The sequence below is a fragment of the Canis lupus genome, chromosome 5 (genome assembly GCF_048164855.1).
Source record: "Canis lupus baileyi chromosome 5, mCanLup2.hap1, whole genome shotgun sequence".
In the NCBI taxonomy this organism is placed as follows: Eukaryota; Metazoa; Chordata; class Mammalia; order Carnivora; family Canidae; genus Canis; species Canis lupus.
The window spans coordinates 75885024-75902845 of record NC_132842.1 but is presented as its reverse complement, the minus strand read 5'-3'; the positions used below and the strand labels follow the sequence as shown (position 1 = coordinate 75902845).

The following is a 17822-nucleotide window of genomic DNA, read 5'->3' as shown; positions in this document are numbered from 1 at the left end:
GAGGGGCACGAGTGCCCGAGACATGTGGCGGGTCTTCTGTCCTTCCTATACCGAGCCCCCACTCCAGTGACAGGCCCTCAGCCACTCCAGTGACAGACAGGGGCCATTGTAGGACAAGATTCCATTATTTAGATTTATTTTTTAAGATATTTTATTTATTTATTTATTCATGAGAGACACAGAGATGGAGGCAGAGGGAGAAGCAGGTTCCCTGCAAGGAGCCTGATGTGGAACTCGATCCCAGGACCCTGGGATCACAACCTGAGCTGAAGACAGATAGATGCTCAACCACTGAGCCACCCAACTCCCAGATTTTTTTTTTAAACTGCTCTATTGAGATATAATTTACATACCATAAAATTTACCTCTTTAAAGTATACAGTATAAACAGAACCCTATAATACGTGGCTTTTTTGTGACTGGCATCTTTCACCGAGCATAATGCTTTAGTGGTTTGTCCCTTGAGTAGCTTATATCGGGGGTCCATTCCTTGGTGATTTTTCAAGAAGATTGGAAGGTCACGGTCCCCAAATGTCCTCCCTGGTGAGTAGGAAGGCCAGAAGGCTCTAAGGGCACTCTCCTTCTGTCCCCTTCTCACTAACAGAGACACCCTCATGAAAGTGTCTGTTGTAACTACTGATGTTTGGAAGCTGTCATCTATGTCCCTGGGCGGTCCAGAAGCCACTGTGTGTGGTGGGCTGTTGGCAAGAGGGAAAACCAATAGAAACCGAGAAAAATAGGAAAGCACAACATTTCAGCCAGAATGAGGGGCTTCGTTTGTACCTGTACTTGGGGGTGGTTTCTCTTAACTCCTGCTTTGGCAGGGGGTTCTGACGATTTAGTTAATCATTTCTGCACCACTGAGTAAAGCAGTGGCCCCCACAGTGAGGTGAGCAGTGATATTTCCTGCATATTTTTATAATGTGCAAATCATACAAGCACAGTATTATATGAGTAGCCCTTTAAGATGCACAGACACGAATATTTTGAAAAGTATGTGCATGCATGTGCATAGGGGTAGGATTCAAAAACATTCAGAGACCTCTGTCTCATGAAATATTTTTAAAAATACAAGTGAGTGAGCATTAAAAACATTTTTTTTAAGATTTCATTTATTCATGAGAGACACAGAAAGAGCCAGAGACCTGGGCAGAGGGAGAAGCAGGTTCCCTATGGGGAGCCCGATGCGGGACTCAATCCCAGGACCTCAATCATGCCCTGAGCCAAAGACAGATGCTCAACCACTGAGATACCTAGGTGCCCCCCAATTTTTTTTTAAATAGAGAGAGAGAGAGAGAGCGCTCTTTACACACCACATGTTTTTTTCCCTGTGATTGCCAGGAGAATGATACTCAAAGGAAGTTCATTTATCCATTTAATGATTCTTTTGACATTCCAGGCAAAGCGCCATCCCTCTGCTATTCAGAAACTTAGACTCAATGCCTTTTCTTGCTGGAGTTCAGAGGTGACATTTGGAAGCATCTGTTGGTATTTTGCTTGCCTCTCTTCTTAGATGTAGCACAGAGCAGGCAACTCATGGAAGGAGCATGAGATCTGATGCAGATGGCATCTTTGTCATCACCAGGGTGGCCCCCTCCATTTTTTTCACCAAGTCCTTAGGAGTCATAAACTGACTTCCAGGGTGTAACTCCCTCCCTTCGTCCTCGTTCACCTTCTGCAGGCTCAATGACGGTGGTGACAGTGAAGGCCGTGGCTGGGATGCTCGTCCTGTCCATACAGGGGAACCTGCAGCTCGATTACCCCATCTTCTACGTGATGTTCGTGTGCATGGTGGCCACTGCTGTCTATCAGGCTGCGTGAGTGGCAAGTTCTTTTCCTGCTGGGCCTCTCCTCATGGGTCTCTGCCCTTTCTTGGGCCTGATTTCATGTGTTTTTGAAGCTGTAGGGAAAGCAAAACATATAGACACAGCCTGACACCAAAGTTCAGCGTCTACTGTAGAGAGAGGGGCCGCTGAGTTGTCACATGGAGGGACTCTGTGCAGCTTGAAAGACAAAGCCTGGAGTGGATGTGTTTTTCTCTCTGCCTCAAACTGTGAGAAGTGCGAGATCAGAGGTGGCCTCACTTCCCCTCTTCTCCAAGGCAGGCATCTGTTTCAGGGACTCTAGAAGAAGCTGTGCAGTCCCCATGAGGCACCTATTTGTCTGCTAGGTGGGAAACAGCAAGTTGTCATTTCTTATCCTCAAGAAGTCTTCCCCAAGAGTGAGATGATCATTTCTGTCTCAGAACTGGTAGTCCTGAGGGTAGACCTGGGCCTTGTCCCCATCTGAGACCCAGTGCCCAACAGAGTGTCTGAGAGGGCCTGGATGGCCCTGCTGCACAGGGCTCAGTGTGGCACACGAGGCTGATTGATCCTGGGCAGGGCAGGCCCCAGGCTCTGGTGGCCTGGGCTCACCGTCCTCCAGCAGTGGCCTCGAGCAGTTGTTGGAGTGACCGCTGCTGTGGGGGTACCAGTGGAAGCTGCTCACACACCCCACTTTCACATGAACTTAAATTCATTTGACTCCCACAAAACCCCTTTGAAGCAGATGATACCATCCTCATTTTGCGTTTGAGAAACCAAAGGGGCAGGGCAGAGGTGTGAACCCAGGCATCAGGCTCCCCAACCCACGCCCTACACCCCTCCACTCCAGGCCTCTGCCTCAGCTTCTCTAGGATCAGATTCCTTGTCCACAAGTGAGAATAACAACAGCCCCTTCCTAAAAGAAGCATGAAGCTCTCAGAGCTGTTCCCAGGATAACCTCCCAAAAATCCCAGCCTCTTTTATGATTATATAACTATTATTATATTGATTATTACTGTCCTGAGTCCTATACAGAGATTCTGGTCATCACTCCTGAGCCCACCCAGCACCGGGCTCTGTGCTGAGCACTCCAGGGTTACAGAGGTGAATCCAACGTCTCGCCTGCCTCCTGGGGAGCATCTCACTCACCCTGTCAGCACACATCCACACATCCACCGAGGGCCTCCTGTTGCCAGGCCCATGGGCTTCCCGCACACAGAGGCAGGACCAATAGTCACCATCCTTGGGGCTCTCCTAGTCCTGTAAACAGACAAGTACAATGGAGTGGGAAATATGTCACTGTAAGGCAACTAGTAGTAATACCTAAAATGCTACACAGAGGATGAACAAAGAATGTATTCTGAAATGAGGGATTGTGTATCCTAGATGGAGAGAGTGGGAATGATTCTAATTTTCTTTCTCCCTTTTTCCTGCATTTATTGTAGTGAGCACATGATTCTTTCAGGAAGAAGAGTATTTGTTTTAAAAAAAAATAATAACAAAAAAAAATAATGACAGTGACAGGCAAAATGTGATAAGTGCTGTATGAGTTTTTTGGACTGTTTGTGAGAACAGGATGGCCCTTCGTAGGGGGTTGGGGACACAGGGGACACTGATGTGAGGACAAAGGCATTTCAGGTGACAAGAACCACGTGGTCAGAGGTGTGAGGCCGGCAGGACATGGCCGCTGTGTGGGGAACAGGCTGTGTGTCCAGGGGAAAATGGGAGTGAAGTGTGGACCCAGGACCCAGAGATGCAGTGGGGTGGCATCCTTCTTTCATGTGCTGTCTTCATATTTCAAGCTAAGCCTACTGTCACCAGCTCTCACTTCAGCCTTTCTGACATGCCCACTGACCAGAGTGTTCTTGTATTGAAGGTTTTTAAGTCAAGCCTCACAGATGTACGACTCCTCTTTGATTGCCAGCGTGGGCTACATTCTGTCCACTACCATTGCCATCACAGCAGGTAAGGGTGGTGACTACTAGATTTCCATCTCCTACCCTAGCAGCAGGGACGTTACCCCAATGTGGAGGGATGAGGCCCTGTCAAAAGGCCAGTTCTGCCGACATGTTTTACCTGTCAGAGTTGTATGTGTCTTCAGAAGAAAGTACAGAATTTTGACCCAGAGAGACCTGGGTTTGCACCCCAGCACAGACATACAGCTGTGTGGCTCTAGGAAAATCACTTAACCTCCTTGAGCCTTGGTTCCATGTTCACGAAATAGGAGTAATAAAACTCACCTCCCAGAATTGAAATATGTGCAATATGTACCTAGTACAGCTTGTACAAGATTTCTTTTTTTTTTTTTTTAAGATTTCATTTATTTATTCATGAGAGACAGGGACATAGGCAGAGGGAGAAGCAGGCTTCCTGCAAGGAGCCCAATGCAGGACTCGATCCTGGATCCCAGGATCAGGACCCAAGCCAAAGGCAGACGCTCAACCGCTGAGCCATCCAGGCATCCCTGTACAGGGTTTCTTTAACGATTTTTTTGCCACCGTCTACTAGCTCCACTGTCTAAGCGACCACAGATTTCTTCTCTACAATTTCTAGAGGTCATGACATATGAAGCATCTGCAGTGTAATAGGTGCTGGGTAACCTGTCATCATTTTTATATTCCCCCTTTCTTCTACTCCACCACTACTTTTTAGATGGGTAGAGTAGCTTCAGAGGCTGCAAGCCTATCAGAATGTATTGGTTTTTAAAGGTAATGAAGACTAAAATCTTTAAAGTGAAAAGACCAGTAAGAGCCAGTGTGCCTCCCTTTGAGGAAAGCCTGGCCCTAAAGCCATATGTTTTGCACTATGCTTTAGACAATCGTGCCCAAATCCTGCTCACAGAGGCAAGAACAAGATAGGCAGGCACATGGCCTTCCAGGGCCTGTGCTGTGAGCAGTACTGTGGATCCAGTGGGGCATTGACCCAGAGCAGCCAGAAAGTGGACCCAATGTGAAGATTTAGGTCATGGTCAAGACCCTGAGTCCAGTCAAGGTTGAAAGGAATAGCCAATAGCACAATGGAGGCAGAAGCTGGGTGGGAATCAGGAGCTGAGGATACAGCACGAAGCCCCTAGAGGTGAAATGAGTCCAGATAGACACTGGCTACAGGGCACTTGAGGGTCGCAAGCGCTTGTCACTCTAACGTCATAGGAGTGGGCCTGCAGGCCTGCCATCTGCTGACCATGCAAGGTTAGAAGGCTCTGATAGCTTAACACGAAGCCTTGCTTTTCCATCTTAAGAAAAATGGGAGAGGGATGCCTGGGTGGCTCTAGGGTTGAGCATCTGCCTTTGGCACAGGGCGTGATCCTGGAGTTCCAGGATCGAGTCCCACATCAGGCTCCCTGCTTGGAGCCTGCTTCTGCCTCTGCCAATGTCTCTGCCTCTCTCTCTCTCTCTCATGAATAAATAAATAAAATCTTAAAAAAAAAAAAAAAAGAAAGACTAGAGAGTGGGGTCTGGGTCACTCAGTTGGTTGAGCATCAGACTCTTGATTTTGGCTCAGATCCTACTCTCAGGGTCCTGGGATTGAGCCCCCTCATCGGGCTTCCTGCTCAGCACCCAGTCTTCTTAACAGGTTCTCTCTCTCTTCTGCTTGCCCTTCCCTACCCCATTCACTCACGCACACACGTGCACCCTCTCTCTCTCTCTCTTTCCCTCTCTCAAATACATAAATAAATCTAAAAATAAAAACAAAAACCATGGGCGAAGGTGTGTGTAAAACCTGGTAAATAAGGTCTGCAGTTTAATTCCTACAATGTTTCATTAGGGGAGGCTGGGTGCACGGTCCATGCAAACTCCCTATTTTTGTGAGTCTAATATTATCTCAAAATAAAAAGTTAAGAAAAAAAAGATGAAGGTAAGAAGGGTATAGAAGGAAAAAGAGAAGATAATATGTCCCCCTAAATGGCTTTTATTCCATTCTTCTAATGTGGACCCTGCTGGTCACCATGTTTCTGAGCACTTTGGTTTCCTGCAGGGAAGAGAGCTTACCGAATCCTAGACAGACTCGCAAGGAGGTGATTTGAAAATAGCTCACCTGTATTTTCTATTATCTGCTGCTCCAGGTGCAGTATTTTACCTGGACTTCATTGGGGAGGATGCACTGCACATCTGCATGTTTGCACTGGGGTGAGTTCCTGTTCTCTGGCCACATGAGGTGGTTTGCACTGTGGTGGTTGCCTCTCTGTCCTCACTACTGCTTCCGCCTCTCAGGCGACCCTCTAGAGCCAGGGGAGCAGCCAGGACTCAGAGCTTTGTCCCCCAGAGATAAATGAGCATTTTACTCCCCAAAGGGCTTTATCTCCTTCCCCATTCTTTTCTTTGGGCTTTAATCTCTTTGTCATTTCTAAAATATCCCATTTTGACACATGAAAAGACTCTCAGCCTCACCCCAGATCACAGAAATACATTTTGAAGCCACATGAGATGCCATCATTTTGCAAAAACTAACAAGATTGATAATATCTGTGTTGGCAAGAAGACAAGGAGACCAGCTCACTGCCACACTGAGCAGATCTTTAATACCAGAGGACAATTTGACAATGTCAATAAAAATTGTAAATGAGCAATGTTTGATGCAACCTTCCAAATGGGACACAAAGACACATGGATGAAGCTGTTTATTAATTTAAAAATTAATTGTGTAAATAAATAATTAGAAGTAGCCTAAATGCCCAGCAGTAGGATACAGTTAAATAAATTATGGATGTTCATATAATAAAGTCCCATGCTGTCATTTTGAAAAATCGAGGCCAGTCTATAGATACTGACATCAAACCATGTCTAGGATACATTAAATGGAAAAAATTAGATTTTTTTAAATGTATAGTCTACCCTATGATCTAGAAGTAATGCATCTAGATATATATCCCAAAGAAATGTATAATACATATATTGACAAAATGACTTCTACCTGAATATTTATAACAGCTTTATTCATCATATACTCAAATTGGTTACAACCCAGATGTCTATCAACAGGAGAGATGATATAGCCTATTCAGACAATGGATTCAATATAACAATTAAAAATAATGAACTACTAATACATACAATAAAGTGAATGAACCTTAAAAACATTTACAAGTGAAAGAAACCAGGGTACACACTGTATGATTTAACTTACAAGAAGTTCAAGAACAGGATGGGGTACCTGGGTAGCGCAGTTAAGTGCTCAACTATTGGTTTCAGCTCAGGTCATGAGATTGAGCCCTGGGTCAGGCTTTGCACTCACTGGGCAATCTGCTTGAGATTTTCTCCCTCTCCCTCTGCCCCACCCATCTCTCTCTCTCTCTCTCTCTCCCAAATAAATAGATAGATCTTTTAAAATATAAAATAAAGAAGTTCAAGAATAGGCAAATCAAGTATTGGGTGATAGAGGTCAGAATAGTGGCTTCCTCTGGGTTAGCATGGATTGGGAAGGGCACCCCTCTGGGGTGGAGGGGATGGAAATGTCTTCTCTGTTGACCTAGGTGGTAATCACAAAAGTATACACACAGGTACGATTAATCAAGCACTACATTTAGGGTTTATGCATGTAAACAACACCTCAGTTTTTAGAAAGTGTTCCTATTTAAGTTCTAGGAGAAAGGGGGGGAAATGACTCTAGAGAAATATACACCTACCTGGGGGAGTGGGACCAGGGGGAGTTCAGGGACTTTCTAACTTTTTCTTACTCTCCTCCTGTATTGATTGCATAAAGAACTTTTTTTATTTTTAAAAAAAATGTTTTTTTTAAGGCAAGGTTCTAAGATACAGGCTAAATGGAAGTGAAGAGCCATGGGAGTTTTGCCTGGGAGAGTCTAATTCATCCTGATCAATGCAGTGCAGCATGAAAGGCGTATGAAGCTGTTATTTATCTTGCATCTGCTCCCTGCCCATCTCAGGCAGGCAGCCTCCCCAGTCTGCTCAGCAGCAAGCCCCTCTCTGCAGCCTGCAGCCTGCAGCCCTTTTTTCCCCTGTTGCCTGTTACCTGGGTTGTAAAGTGAGCCCTCTCACCCTCACTCTGGCCTTTCTTCTCTCTCTCCCTCCTCTCTGTTCCTCAGGTGCCTCATTGCCTTCTTGGGCGTCTTCTTAATCACACGTAACAGGAAGAAGGCCATTCCATTTGAGCCCTATATTTCCATGGATGCCATGCCAGGTAACGTTAAAATCCTATGTGCCCAGCTAGCCAGCCCATCCATATAGAATGACTGCTACCTCCTATTTAAAAAGAGACAACTAGCTGCTGGGTTTGGTACAGGGCAGGTGTGCTGTGCTGTCATGGTGTGACTGTCTCTCTCTCCCTCTCTTTTTCTTAAATCTCGCTGTGCCAAATAGGAGGCAATGGTTGAGGCACCTCAGTTGGTTTTGAGCCCATCTTGCCAGTTCCCACGTCTATTTTGGGCTCTCTTAAAGACAGTCCTGATTCACACTGGATATAATTATGACCTGTATATCAGGCTTCATGTCTGTGAAAGGAAAAGAATCCATTCACCTAGTTGGAAAGGAATGGCCAGAGATAGGAAAGAAGATTGGATGAGTAACATTCAGATACTATCACCTCACTTCTTAGATGCCACAAGAGAGTGGATTGTTCTGGAAAGCTTAATTTCCCAAGTTGCTGGGAGCTCACACGGAGAAGCACAAGCTCAAATGCCTGTAGTCCGTGACAGTAACAGAGGTGTGAATCTGCAGAGTATTGTGCAGAAGGGAGTGGCTGAGTCTATGGAGAACTAGAGGGTGCCCGCCCCCAGCCCAAAGGGACCCAGATTAGGAAAGTTAACCCAGGTTTGCTGACCTAAATTCTGTAGGTTAGCAGTGACCACTGGCTTTCGCTCTTTAAGTCAAAATTGATTTTTATTTTAGATACAAAGATGGAACTCTCTAGAAAATAACGCCCACCTTTCATTAAGACACCCTAATGGGCAAACTATAACCCCACTGCTGGCATACGGTACTGCTTAACAAAGTACTCTTGGATACAGGTGTGTTCTCAGGGCCAACTGAGGTGCCCCTCCTCTAAATGGCCCCAAGGTTTATGTGCCTACTTCTATATTATTTCCTCATCCCTTGCTATCAAACTGTGGTCTGTCATTCATGCTATTACTAGCTCACCTGTGTATAGCAGTTCCAGGTCAAACCTCTCACTTTGACCCCACTTGTTGGAATTGTGTATAAAATTAGAATAAACAAGCTCTGAGTTGGGGCCTTAAGCTTTCTCCTAGTAGTTAAATGCATGAGCTTTAGTGCATGGACTTTTAAAACCTCTAATCTGGCTGCTCAGATGCCTTTTTTGCTTACTTCCTTGTTTCTCGGCTGTGTCCCGGATAGATGAGGGCGCTGGATAGCTGAATTCCAGATAGGTGAGGTGTCAACTCTGTGTGTGTGCAAGTATGTGTATGTATATGTGTGTTTGTATGTTTACAAACTGTATGTGTATATATCTCTATAAGTATTTGTATATGCATATATACAGATCTGCTAGTGGAAAATAGAAGGTAACCTAAGGTAACCTTACATATCAATATTCCGTGGTCTGTTTGTGGATGTGGCTCCCGGCTTCCTCTTTGTACCTCGCGACCGGTAGAAGTCAGATCTTCACAAAAGGAGACCCTGACCCATTGCTGTGGCATGTCAGGACACTTCCAAGTAGACGTGTTCTGTACAATGCAAAGCATGGGCTTGAAGTTTAGGTGGCCTGGATTCAAATCCCAGCTCTATTACCCACCCACTGTGTGACCTTGGGCATGCCCTTGGACCTCCCAAGGCCTCTGACCTTCACTTGTAAATTGGGATTCCTTCTTTAAGGGAAGTGGGATAATATGTTAAAGGCCCCTTGCACAGTGTTTGGGACTTGGTAGATGCCTGGTTAAATTTGGGTTCACGTCCCTTTTGCTTTAAAAAAAAACTTCAGAAATTCCAAACACTTGTTTGATCTGATGGCAGGTAGAACATGAAAAATGAAACTGCTTTAAAAAAAAAAAAAAGTTAAAAAAAAAAAAGAAAGGGCAGCCGGGGTGGCTCAGCGGTTTAGCACCATCACACCCAGGGTGTGATCCTGGAGTTCCGAGATCGAGTTCCACATCAGGCTCCCTGCATGGAGCCTGCTTCTCCCTCTCTCTGCCTGGGTCTCTGCCTCTTTCTCTTTCTCCCTCTCTTGTCTCTCATGAATAAATAAATAAAATATTTAAAAAAAATAAAAATGAAGGGTGCGCCTGACTAGCTCAGTTGGAAGAGCACGTGACTCGATATCAGGGTCATGAGTTCGAGCCCCACATTAGGTATAGAGATTACTTACATAATTTTTTTTAAACGTTAGAAATAAATTAATTAAAATTAAAAAAATAAAACTGCTTAAGCAGAGTGTCTTTCTTAGCTACTTGGTTTCCCAAAGTCAGACCTTGCTTTTGGTCTATCTAGATTGGTATCTGCACAACAGACCAGTAGCTACAGTTCAAGAGGCATTCTATTTCCAAAAACATATACTACATGTCACAATTTAGAGAGGGTTTAAATAATTCTAGCACCTGAAAAAAAAGTGAAAAAAAATGAATGAGAGAAGAAAAAATGGAAATGAAATGAAAAAAGAAAAAGCAGTCCTGATAGCTGGGAGCTGGCCTGACACTCACAGCTGGACCTTGGTGTTCCCTAACTGAAAATAAACAATTTCACAGCACATCAGCCTCAGGCAGGGCCACCCCAACCATGACAGATCAAGACACAAATAGGATCACTCCATTGTCACACAGGAACACGGGCAAAACTTGACCATTGGGCACTTGGGTGGCTCAGTGGTTGAGCATCTGCCTTTGGCTCAGGTCGTGATCCTAGGGTCCTGGGATTGAGTTCCACATCGGGCTCCCTGTGGGGAGCCCGCTTCTCCCTCTGCCTATGTCTCTGCCTCTCTCTGTATGTCTCTCATGAATAAATAAATAAAATTTAAAAAAAAACAACTTTGACTGAACCACGGAGGACTGACCATCCCCCCAACATGAGTGACCACAGCCTTTTTACCAATTACAGCTTTAGCCTCAACACAGCCTTCCCCAATTACAAAATTAGCCCCACTTCCCAACAGCATCTAATCCAAAGCAAAGCCCTGCTTCCTTAAACTGTCCCCAAAATTGTCTACAAATCCAAATCCTGTCTCTTCTCACACCCTGTTACTGAGACATCCCACAGTCCCTTGGGGTGGACATCTCCCTCATTGCAGTGCATCAATAAACCCACATCTGTTAGGCTATAGGCGTAGTCCTGCCACTGTTTGGCTGAGAAACAATGAAAAAATCCAAAAGCTAAATCATGCCTGGCAAGCCAACCCTTTTTCCTAAGGAACGGGCATCCCCTTAACTTCCCCCAAGCCTCCTCCCCACCCCCCCCCCACTCCAAAATCCAAACCGCACATCCTTAAACTGTACCCTTCAAATGACCATCAGCTAAGGCTTGTGCTACCTACATGAAAACTCAGTCTTCGCAGGCCATTCACATAGTGGACAAGGGGATGGGCTTTGGTGTCAGGGCCCAGCTGTGTGACTTTGAGCAAGTAATTTTATCTTTTAAAATCTGTGTTCTTATCCAGATGCTGAGGATAGGATTTGTGGGGAAGGTGGAGGTTCAGCGAAGTACACAGGGAGGCCCTATAGCATTCCAGTTAAGAGTGTGGGCCTCCGCATTCAAACCCCCGGAGCTTAAATCCCAGCACTGCCAGATTGCTGGCTTTGTGACCTCAAGCAAGTTACCTAACCTCTAACTGCCTCATTTTTCTTATCAGTTACTTGTGAGGATCAGATGAGATAAAACTTCTCAACTGTTTAGAACAGGGGTCTGCCATCAGCTCAACACTCAGGTACCTGTTAGCTATTCTCATGCTTTCTGTTGTTACTGTCGAGATCTAAAGCCCTCAGCCCAGGGCCTGGGCGTAGTAAGTAGTCCAGCACCTGCTGTTATCTTCATAGTCTAAGAGAGGACGCTTTGCATTCAGTCTCTTAGGGCAGCCTGGGGGTAAGAGAATTTGAAGTCTTCCTTCCCTGCCAGGGAGAGAGCTGGCCTCCAAGACCAGGAATTGTAGAGTAAGGCTAACAGAATTAATGATTAAAGTCTTCTCTCTCAACTTTAAGTAGAAATCCAACATCAACATGTGCCCAGAAGCAACAGAGAGAATCGCACCTACCCTCTGTGCGGATCAGGGATGTTAACTGTTAAAGGCCAGAGCATCTCCCTGTGAATGTCCTGCTGCATCTGCCACCCCCACGTGTCCATGACACGAAAGTTACCCTCTTAGGGGATAAGGAAGTGTTCTGGATCCTGGTTGCATTCGGTAGAGAAGTATTGGCATCTACCACGTTCAAAGCACAGTGCTGGTTCTGCTCCCTCTGGCCCCTCCACCCACATTCCCACCTCATTCTAGGCCAACCCATGGTTATCTTGACAGTGGCTGGCCTGTGTGCATATTTCCTGAAGATTCATCCCTCGTTGCTTAGCAACCATAATATTGCTAGCATATACTTAAGGGTGTTGTTTTTCCAATCTAAAGCATTCAGGAACTTGGCAAGGCACGTGACTGGTGCCTGAGCACTGTAATGAGTCTGTGGTGGGGAGGGGGATGGTGCAGTCTCCTTTGGCCCCCTTACCACCTAATGATTTGGAGAAAATGGATTTCATTTCAGGTATGCAAAACATGCATGACAAGGGAATGACAGTTCAGCCTGACCTCAAAGCTTCTTTTTCCTATGGGGCCCTGGAAAACAATGACAACGTTTCTGAGATCTACGCTCCTGCCACGCTGCCGGTTATGCAAGAGGAACACAGCTCTGGGGGTGCCTCTGGGGTTCCCTACCGAGTCCTGGAACACACCAAGAAGGAATGAGCCCACCTCGAAGGAGACTGTCCTTCCCTCCATTTATAACTGCTCTCAAGCCATCAGTGGTTCAACCCTGAATCCTAAACTTTGCCTTTCACATCTTAATCTCTTAAACCGAGAACTCTCTAGAAGGGGAACTCGAAGAGCCATTGTCTCTAGCAAAGAACACATGATCTTGGTCTCGGAGATTTCAGGTGACCAGGGTGGGGTGAGGGGGACGAAAGCAGTATTCCCCGGGGGAAGTGCGGAGTTCAGACTCCGCCTGGTACTGCCCAGCCAGCTCCGGGAAAGCATTCCCGAGGCTGATAACTGAGCTTCCTCCGTCAGTGACCAAAGGTTGCCACATTCCTTGGAGCTGAAGCAAGGCAGAGATTCCGTTCTCACTTTCCACATCCAGTGAAAGGCTGGAGACCTCTGAATCTAATCTTCCCTTGCCTGATCCTCCCTGTTTCACGATTCCCGTACTTCCAGTAGCATTTGTGTAGTCATCACAAGGCATAGTAGGCCAGCCCTGGGAACATTCTATCATCCACCTGTAAGAAATGCACTTCTGCCTTCCAATTCTCCCTGCCCTTCTAGTGAAAACATGCTTGATGTGCTTATATTAGATCTGCTCTGAAACCTAATTTGGTTTTGGTTCTGTGAACTATGTAATTGCTTTTTCTCCCCACCAAAGGAACCGAGAAGTTAAGAGTAGGAGGAAAGTAAGGACAGGAGCAGGGGTAATGATACGTTAGCCCATAAACATGAAGGAAGAAAAATACCTTTTCATCTTATAAGAAGTGATTGCACCACTTAGAAAAAGATAGGCAGAAAATCTGGCTGTTTTATGTGTATGTTCTTGCACAGCAAGGCCCTCTGGGAAGCTAGGGCACTTACCTCAGAGACAGTCTCCATCAAACAAAGCTTGAATTATCAGTTAATTTCCTTGGAGTTGACCGAGACTTTGGGTCCTCGTTCCCAGGCACACATGTCTGGGAAAGCGGGCATTCTTGGTAAGGGGTCACTGCTTCCTTTCAGGCTACATCCACGATTGTCCCTCCCTAGACTGACTGTATACTTCTGAGAATGGCAAGTAAGGGTTTGCAAACTTTAGCATAAGGACCCCCTAGGGAGTGTGCAGATTCCTACACCCCAAGGACAGACACTCTGTTTAAGTGGGAATGATGGGGAGGAGCGAGAGTCTGTGTTCTTATCTGACCGCACAGGTGGTTCTGATGCAGGCAGTCCAGGGATCACACACCTCAGAAGCCTACTGATCGAGAGAGAGGGTCTGCTAAAACCTCCAGGGGCCAACACACCCCTGCTGGAGAGCTGGAATTACCAGTCCTTGTTTCCTGTCCGGGGTTTATTTGGCAGGTCAAATAATTCCCATAGGATCGGTGGCATTTATCCATCCAGCGATTACTACTTAGTAGAACTACATGTAAGGTTTCCCTGGGTACTCTTTAGCTAATAGGGGAGATCACAGTGTTAATAGACCAGTGTTGATAGATCATTAACCTTTATGGATTGTGCTTAATACCGATTTACTACCTTGACTTCAAACACTGGCATCTGCTGCTTGTGATAACCACTTAGGTATTGTGTCTTAACCTCTTCCGTATTGTTGGCTTACTTGCCTAAGAAGGCAACAGACAATGACCTGTTTTCTTCAGGATAGGTATCCACTCAATTCAACGTTTGAGAGGCATTTGCTGTGTGTTAATAAGCATTTGGATGAGGGCGCCTGGGTGGCTCAGTTGGTTAAGTGTCTGCCTTCCGCTCAGATCATGATCTCAGGGTTCTGGGATCGAGCCCCACATTGGACTCCCTGCTCAGCGGGGAGTGTGCTTCTCCCTCTCCCCCTGCCCCTCCCCACCCCTGTTCCTACTTGCTCTTATGCTCTCGCTCCCCCCCATGGGAAAAAAATCTTAAAAACAAACAAACAAAACATTTGAATGGTGAAGGCTACAAAGAACAGCAATGATCCCTGCGCTGCAGACACACACCCAGGAAACCATGAGAGGTGCACATTGCAATAGTGCGCAGAAAAAGGACAGTTACGGGGGCCCTTCTAAAGGTCAGACTGCAAGCCCACAACAGGGTATTCAGAATTGAAGGTGATTTTGAGACACCTGGCCAGTTCAATTGGTAGGACATATGACTCTTGATCTCAGGGTCATGAGTTTGAGCCCCATGTGTGGCATAGAGTCCATTTAAAATAAAATTTAAAAATTAATTTTAAATTAATTAAAAAATAAAAAGAATCGGAGATGATTTGGGCTTCACTCATGGATGGGGGCAAACCTTGCTAAGATTTGAGCAAAGCATAGAAAGCAGGGCGACCACCCCTCCAGGCAGAGGGGCAAGGGGCCAGCATTTGCAAAGGCACAGAAATAGGGAGTGGATGTTGGCAAAGAAAGGAGAGGTAGAGAGAGAGGTGGGAGCTGAGCCTGGAAAGAGACCAAATCATGGAGGCCTTGAATGCCTGCTGAAGATCAAGGGGTATTGCAGAGAGCATGGGAGCCATTGATGATTCATAAGGAAGAGAATGGCAGGGTCAGCACTGATTGGAAAGGAGGCTTGATGCAGAGTATAGAGAGACAATCTGAAGGGATGATAAAAGTCACTTTTCAAGGTCAAGCCGTCAGCCCACTGGAACAAAACACAAAAGGGGAATTAACATCTGGTTTTGCGGTTATTCAGATTTTCTAGGTGGTTTTTCTAAGGTGAGCTGGGATAAGGGATGAGGGCAGAGTGGATAAATGGAAGGTGGGCAGGGAATCCATTGAAGTGTGTCAGGCCCTGGTGATCATTTGGGGGTTTTATGTGCTCCCAATCTCAGTCCACCTCTTCCCTTTTCAAACCATGAGCCCTTTAGTCTCAAGCCAGGCAAGAATGAGACGAGTGGATGAAAGTGCATCATAGTTTCAAGTTGGCCAACTGGTGGTTTCAATGCCACTCAGCCACTGCTGCTGGGACCTGGACCTCTGGTGCCCTAGCACTGCTGGGGGCAGTGGCATTATCCTATGAAGGGGCCACAGGATGGCTGAGCAGAGGGTGCGTGGCAGTTTCCTGAGTGGAAGCCAGCAGTAGGCATCTGAGTGTTTGAGAAGACCAGACAACATAGAACCTCCGTCTCCAGAGTTCTGAATCTGTCCTGGGTTATCTTCTCCCAACCTTGGTCTCCAAGTATAAATGGACTGTTTGCTGGTGGCACTTACTGTTGGCACAGGGGGAGAGGACATCAACTTTCTACTCACAGCCCTGGTTCTTTTCTTTTTTTTTTTTTTCTCTTGGCTCTGACATTCCTCAAGCCCTCTGGAATGCTCTAAGCAATATTAAGTATCACACGTCTTTCTCCTTCCTACCAGCCTATACCTATGGCAAGGTCACCAAACTTGGGTTTAAACCTTCACTTGTTGTCTGATCTTTCTTCTGCTCTTCACTCTGTCCCCACCTTCTAAAGACTGGGACCCTGGGTTCTCTAATCAGACATTAGAACCAGGGCAAAGACTGGTACCTGTGGGCTTTGGTGAGAGCTCAGCCCTCCCCCGGACCCCTCTTGAAGCCACAGGGCTTATGATGCCATCACATTAAAGCTTTAGGTCACATGGGGTTCTTATAGTGTGCAATTGACTGCTGGGTAGGGATGGAAGATCTGACATTTCCACTGCTTTTCTGGTGGAAACCAGCCAGCTTGCTGGTACTGTGTGTATACAAGACATCCATCAGGATAGTGTTGGAGACCCTCCGCCCTGCACTCTTTTGAATTCCGAATCTGGCCCAACAGTGGCTGATAGGCAAAAAAAAAAAAAAAAAAGAAAGAAAAAGAAATGACTCCATGTTTCTCTGAGAAGCTGTGTAAATGAAGTCACCCTAGAATATATTCTGTGTGGATACTTCTATTTCGTTAACTCCATGGCTGATATGGCATGTCTTATTTTTTTAAAAAAAAATGTGTGTTAGGTGTAAATAACATCATGAAATGATATTTAATTAAAAAAATCCATGTGATACCTGTTTAGTTTGAGTCTTCTGTTTGGCTAATACTTTCTAAAGTTGTCTAGAATAAGTGCTGTCCAATAGAACTTTCATCAGTGATCAAATTGTTCTGTATGCTGCCAAGTACAGCAGCCACTAACCAGATGTAGCTATTGAGAATCTTAAATGTGGCCAAGTGCAACCTAGGAACTAGATTTTTAATTTTATTTCAATTTAATTAAACTCAAATACTCACACAGAGCTGGTGGTGGCTGTAGTAACAGTACAGTTCTAGAGATGCCCATGAGTGTAGTGAAGGCTGAATTAAGCACTTTTTTTCCCCTGCAGTGGTTAAGAGTACAGACTCTGTAACCAACTGCTTAGATTTGATTCCTAACTCCATCACGTATTAGCTGTGTGGCATTGGCAAGTTACTTAAATTCTCTGAGCCTCATCTGTGAAACAGGGATAGTAACAGTATCTACCTAAAGGTGGTTATGAGGATCAGATCAATGAATAGATGTAAAGTCTTGCAACTATGTCCAGCATCCCATCAGGATGTTATGTCACATTGAAGCAATGTGGGAGTCCCAAGCACCAGAGCTTCTGTCCCCAAGGAGTTGAGATCATTCAACTTCCCTTTGTGGATGTCTTCACCTACCTCCCTATACTATTGGCAGTTTATGGAGGCTGAGCAATGAGTAACTTGGTTTCCAGCCCTTCTCCCCTCTCCAGGGGTTGAGAACTCCCATCTTCTAATCATGATTTGGTTTCCTGGTGACCAGCACTCCGCAGGAGCCATCCAAGAGCCCACCCGGCATCGCCTCATTAGAACGAAAGCTGCTTCTAGTGCTCGTATCACTCACAAATTTACAAAAGTTTAGGAGCCCAGAACCAGGAACAGGATCAAAGACAAAACATTAGGACAAGAGATGCTCTGAGTGTTCTTACCACTCAGGAAATTACAAGGGCTTTAGGAGCTCTGTGCCGGGGACAGGGTGCAGAGACCAATATGCGTATTTTCTATTATCTCATAGTGCCCTTATAAAAAGCTCCCTCGCCCCTTCCATCAGGTGAGAGGACTATGAACTAGTGAGTGGGTTCTCACTAGACTGAATCTGCCGGCACCTTGATCTTGGAATGTCCAGCCTCCAGCACTGTGAGAAATAAATGCTTGTTTGTTTAAGCTACCCGGTGTATGGATGTTTTTGTTAA

General features: G+C 45.7%; 1 protein-coding gene across 3 annotated transcripts in view; it reads left to right on the top strand.

The window, feature by feature from the left end:
* NIPAL3 (NIPA like domain containing 3) overlaps window positions 1-16640 on the top strand; it is a 53702-nt gene extending 37062 nt beyond the window's left edge. Inside the window, exons 8-13 of one of the 3 annotated variants that reach the window (XM_072827794.1) lie at window positions 1682-1817; window positions 3679-3767; window positions 5866-5929; window positions 7846-7940; window positions 11553-11627; window positions 12448-12585. In XM_072827794.1, the coding sequence (XP_072683895.1) occupies window positions 1682-1817; window positions 3679-3767; window positions 5866-5929; window positions 7846-7940; window positions 11553-11578 (410 nt within the window). In that variant the 3' untranslated portion in view covers window positions 11579-11627; window positions 12448-12585. Of the gene's footprint in view, window positions 1-1681; window positions 1818-3678; window positions 3768-5865; window positions 5930-7845; window positions 7941-9112; window positions 9145-11552; window positions 11628-12447 lie in introns of all 3 variants that reach the window. The other 2 variants (XM_072827795.1, XM_072827793.1) reach the window with 2 other exon arrangements.
* Window positions 16641-17822: the final 1182 nt, after the last annotated feature.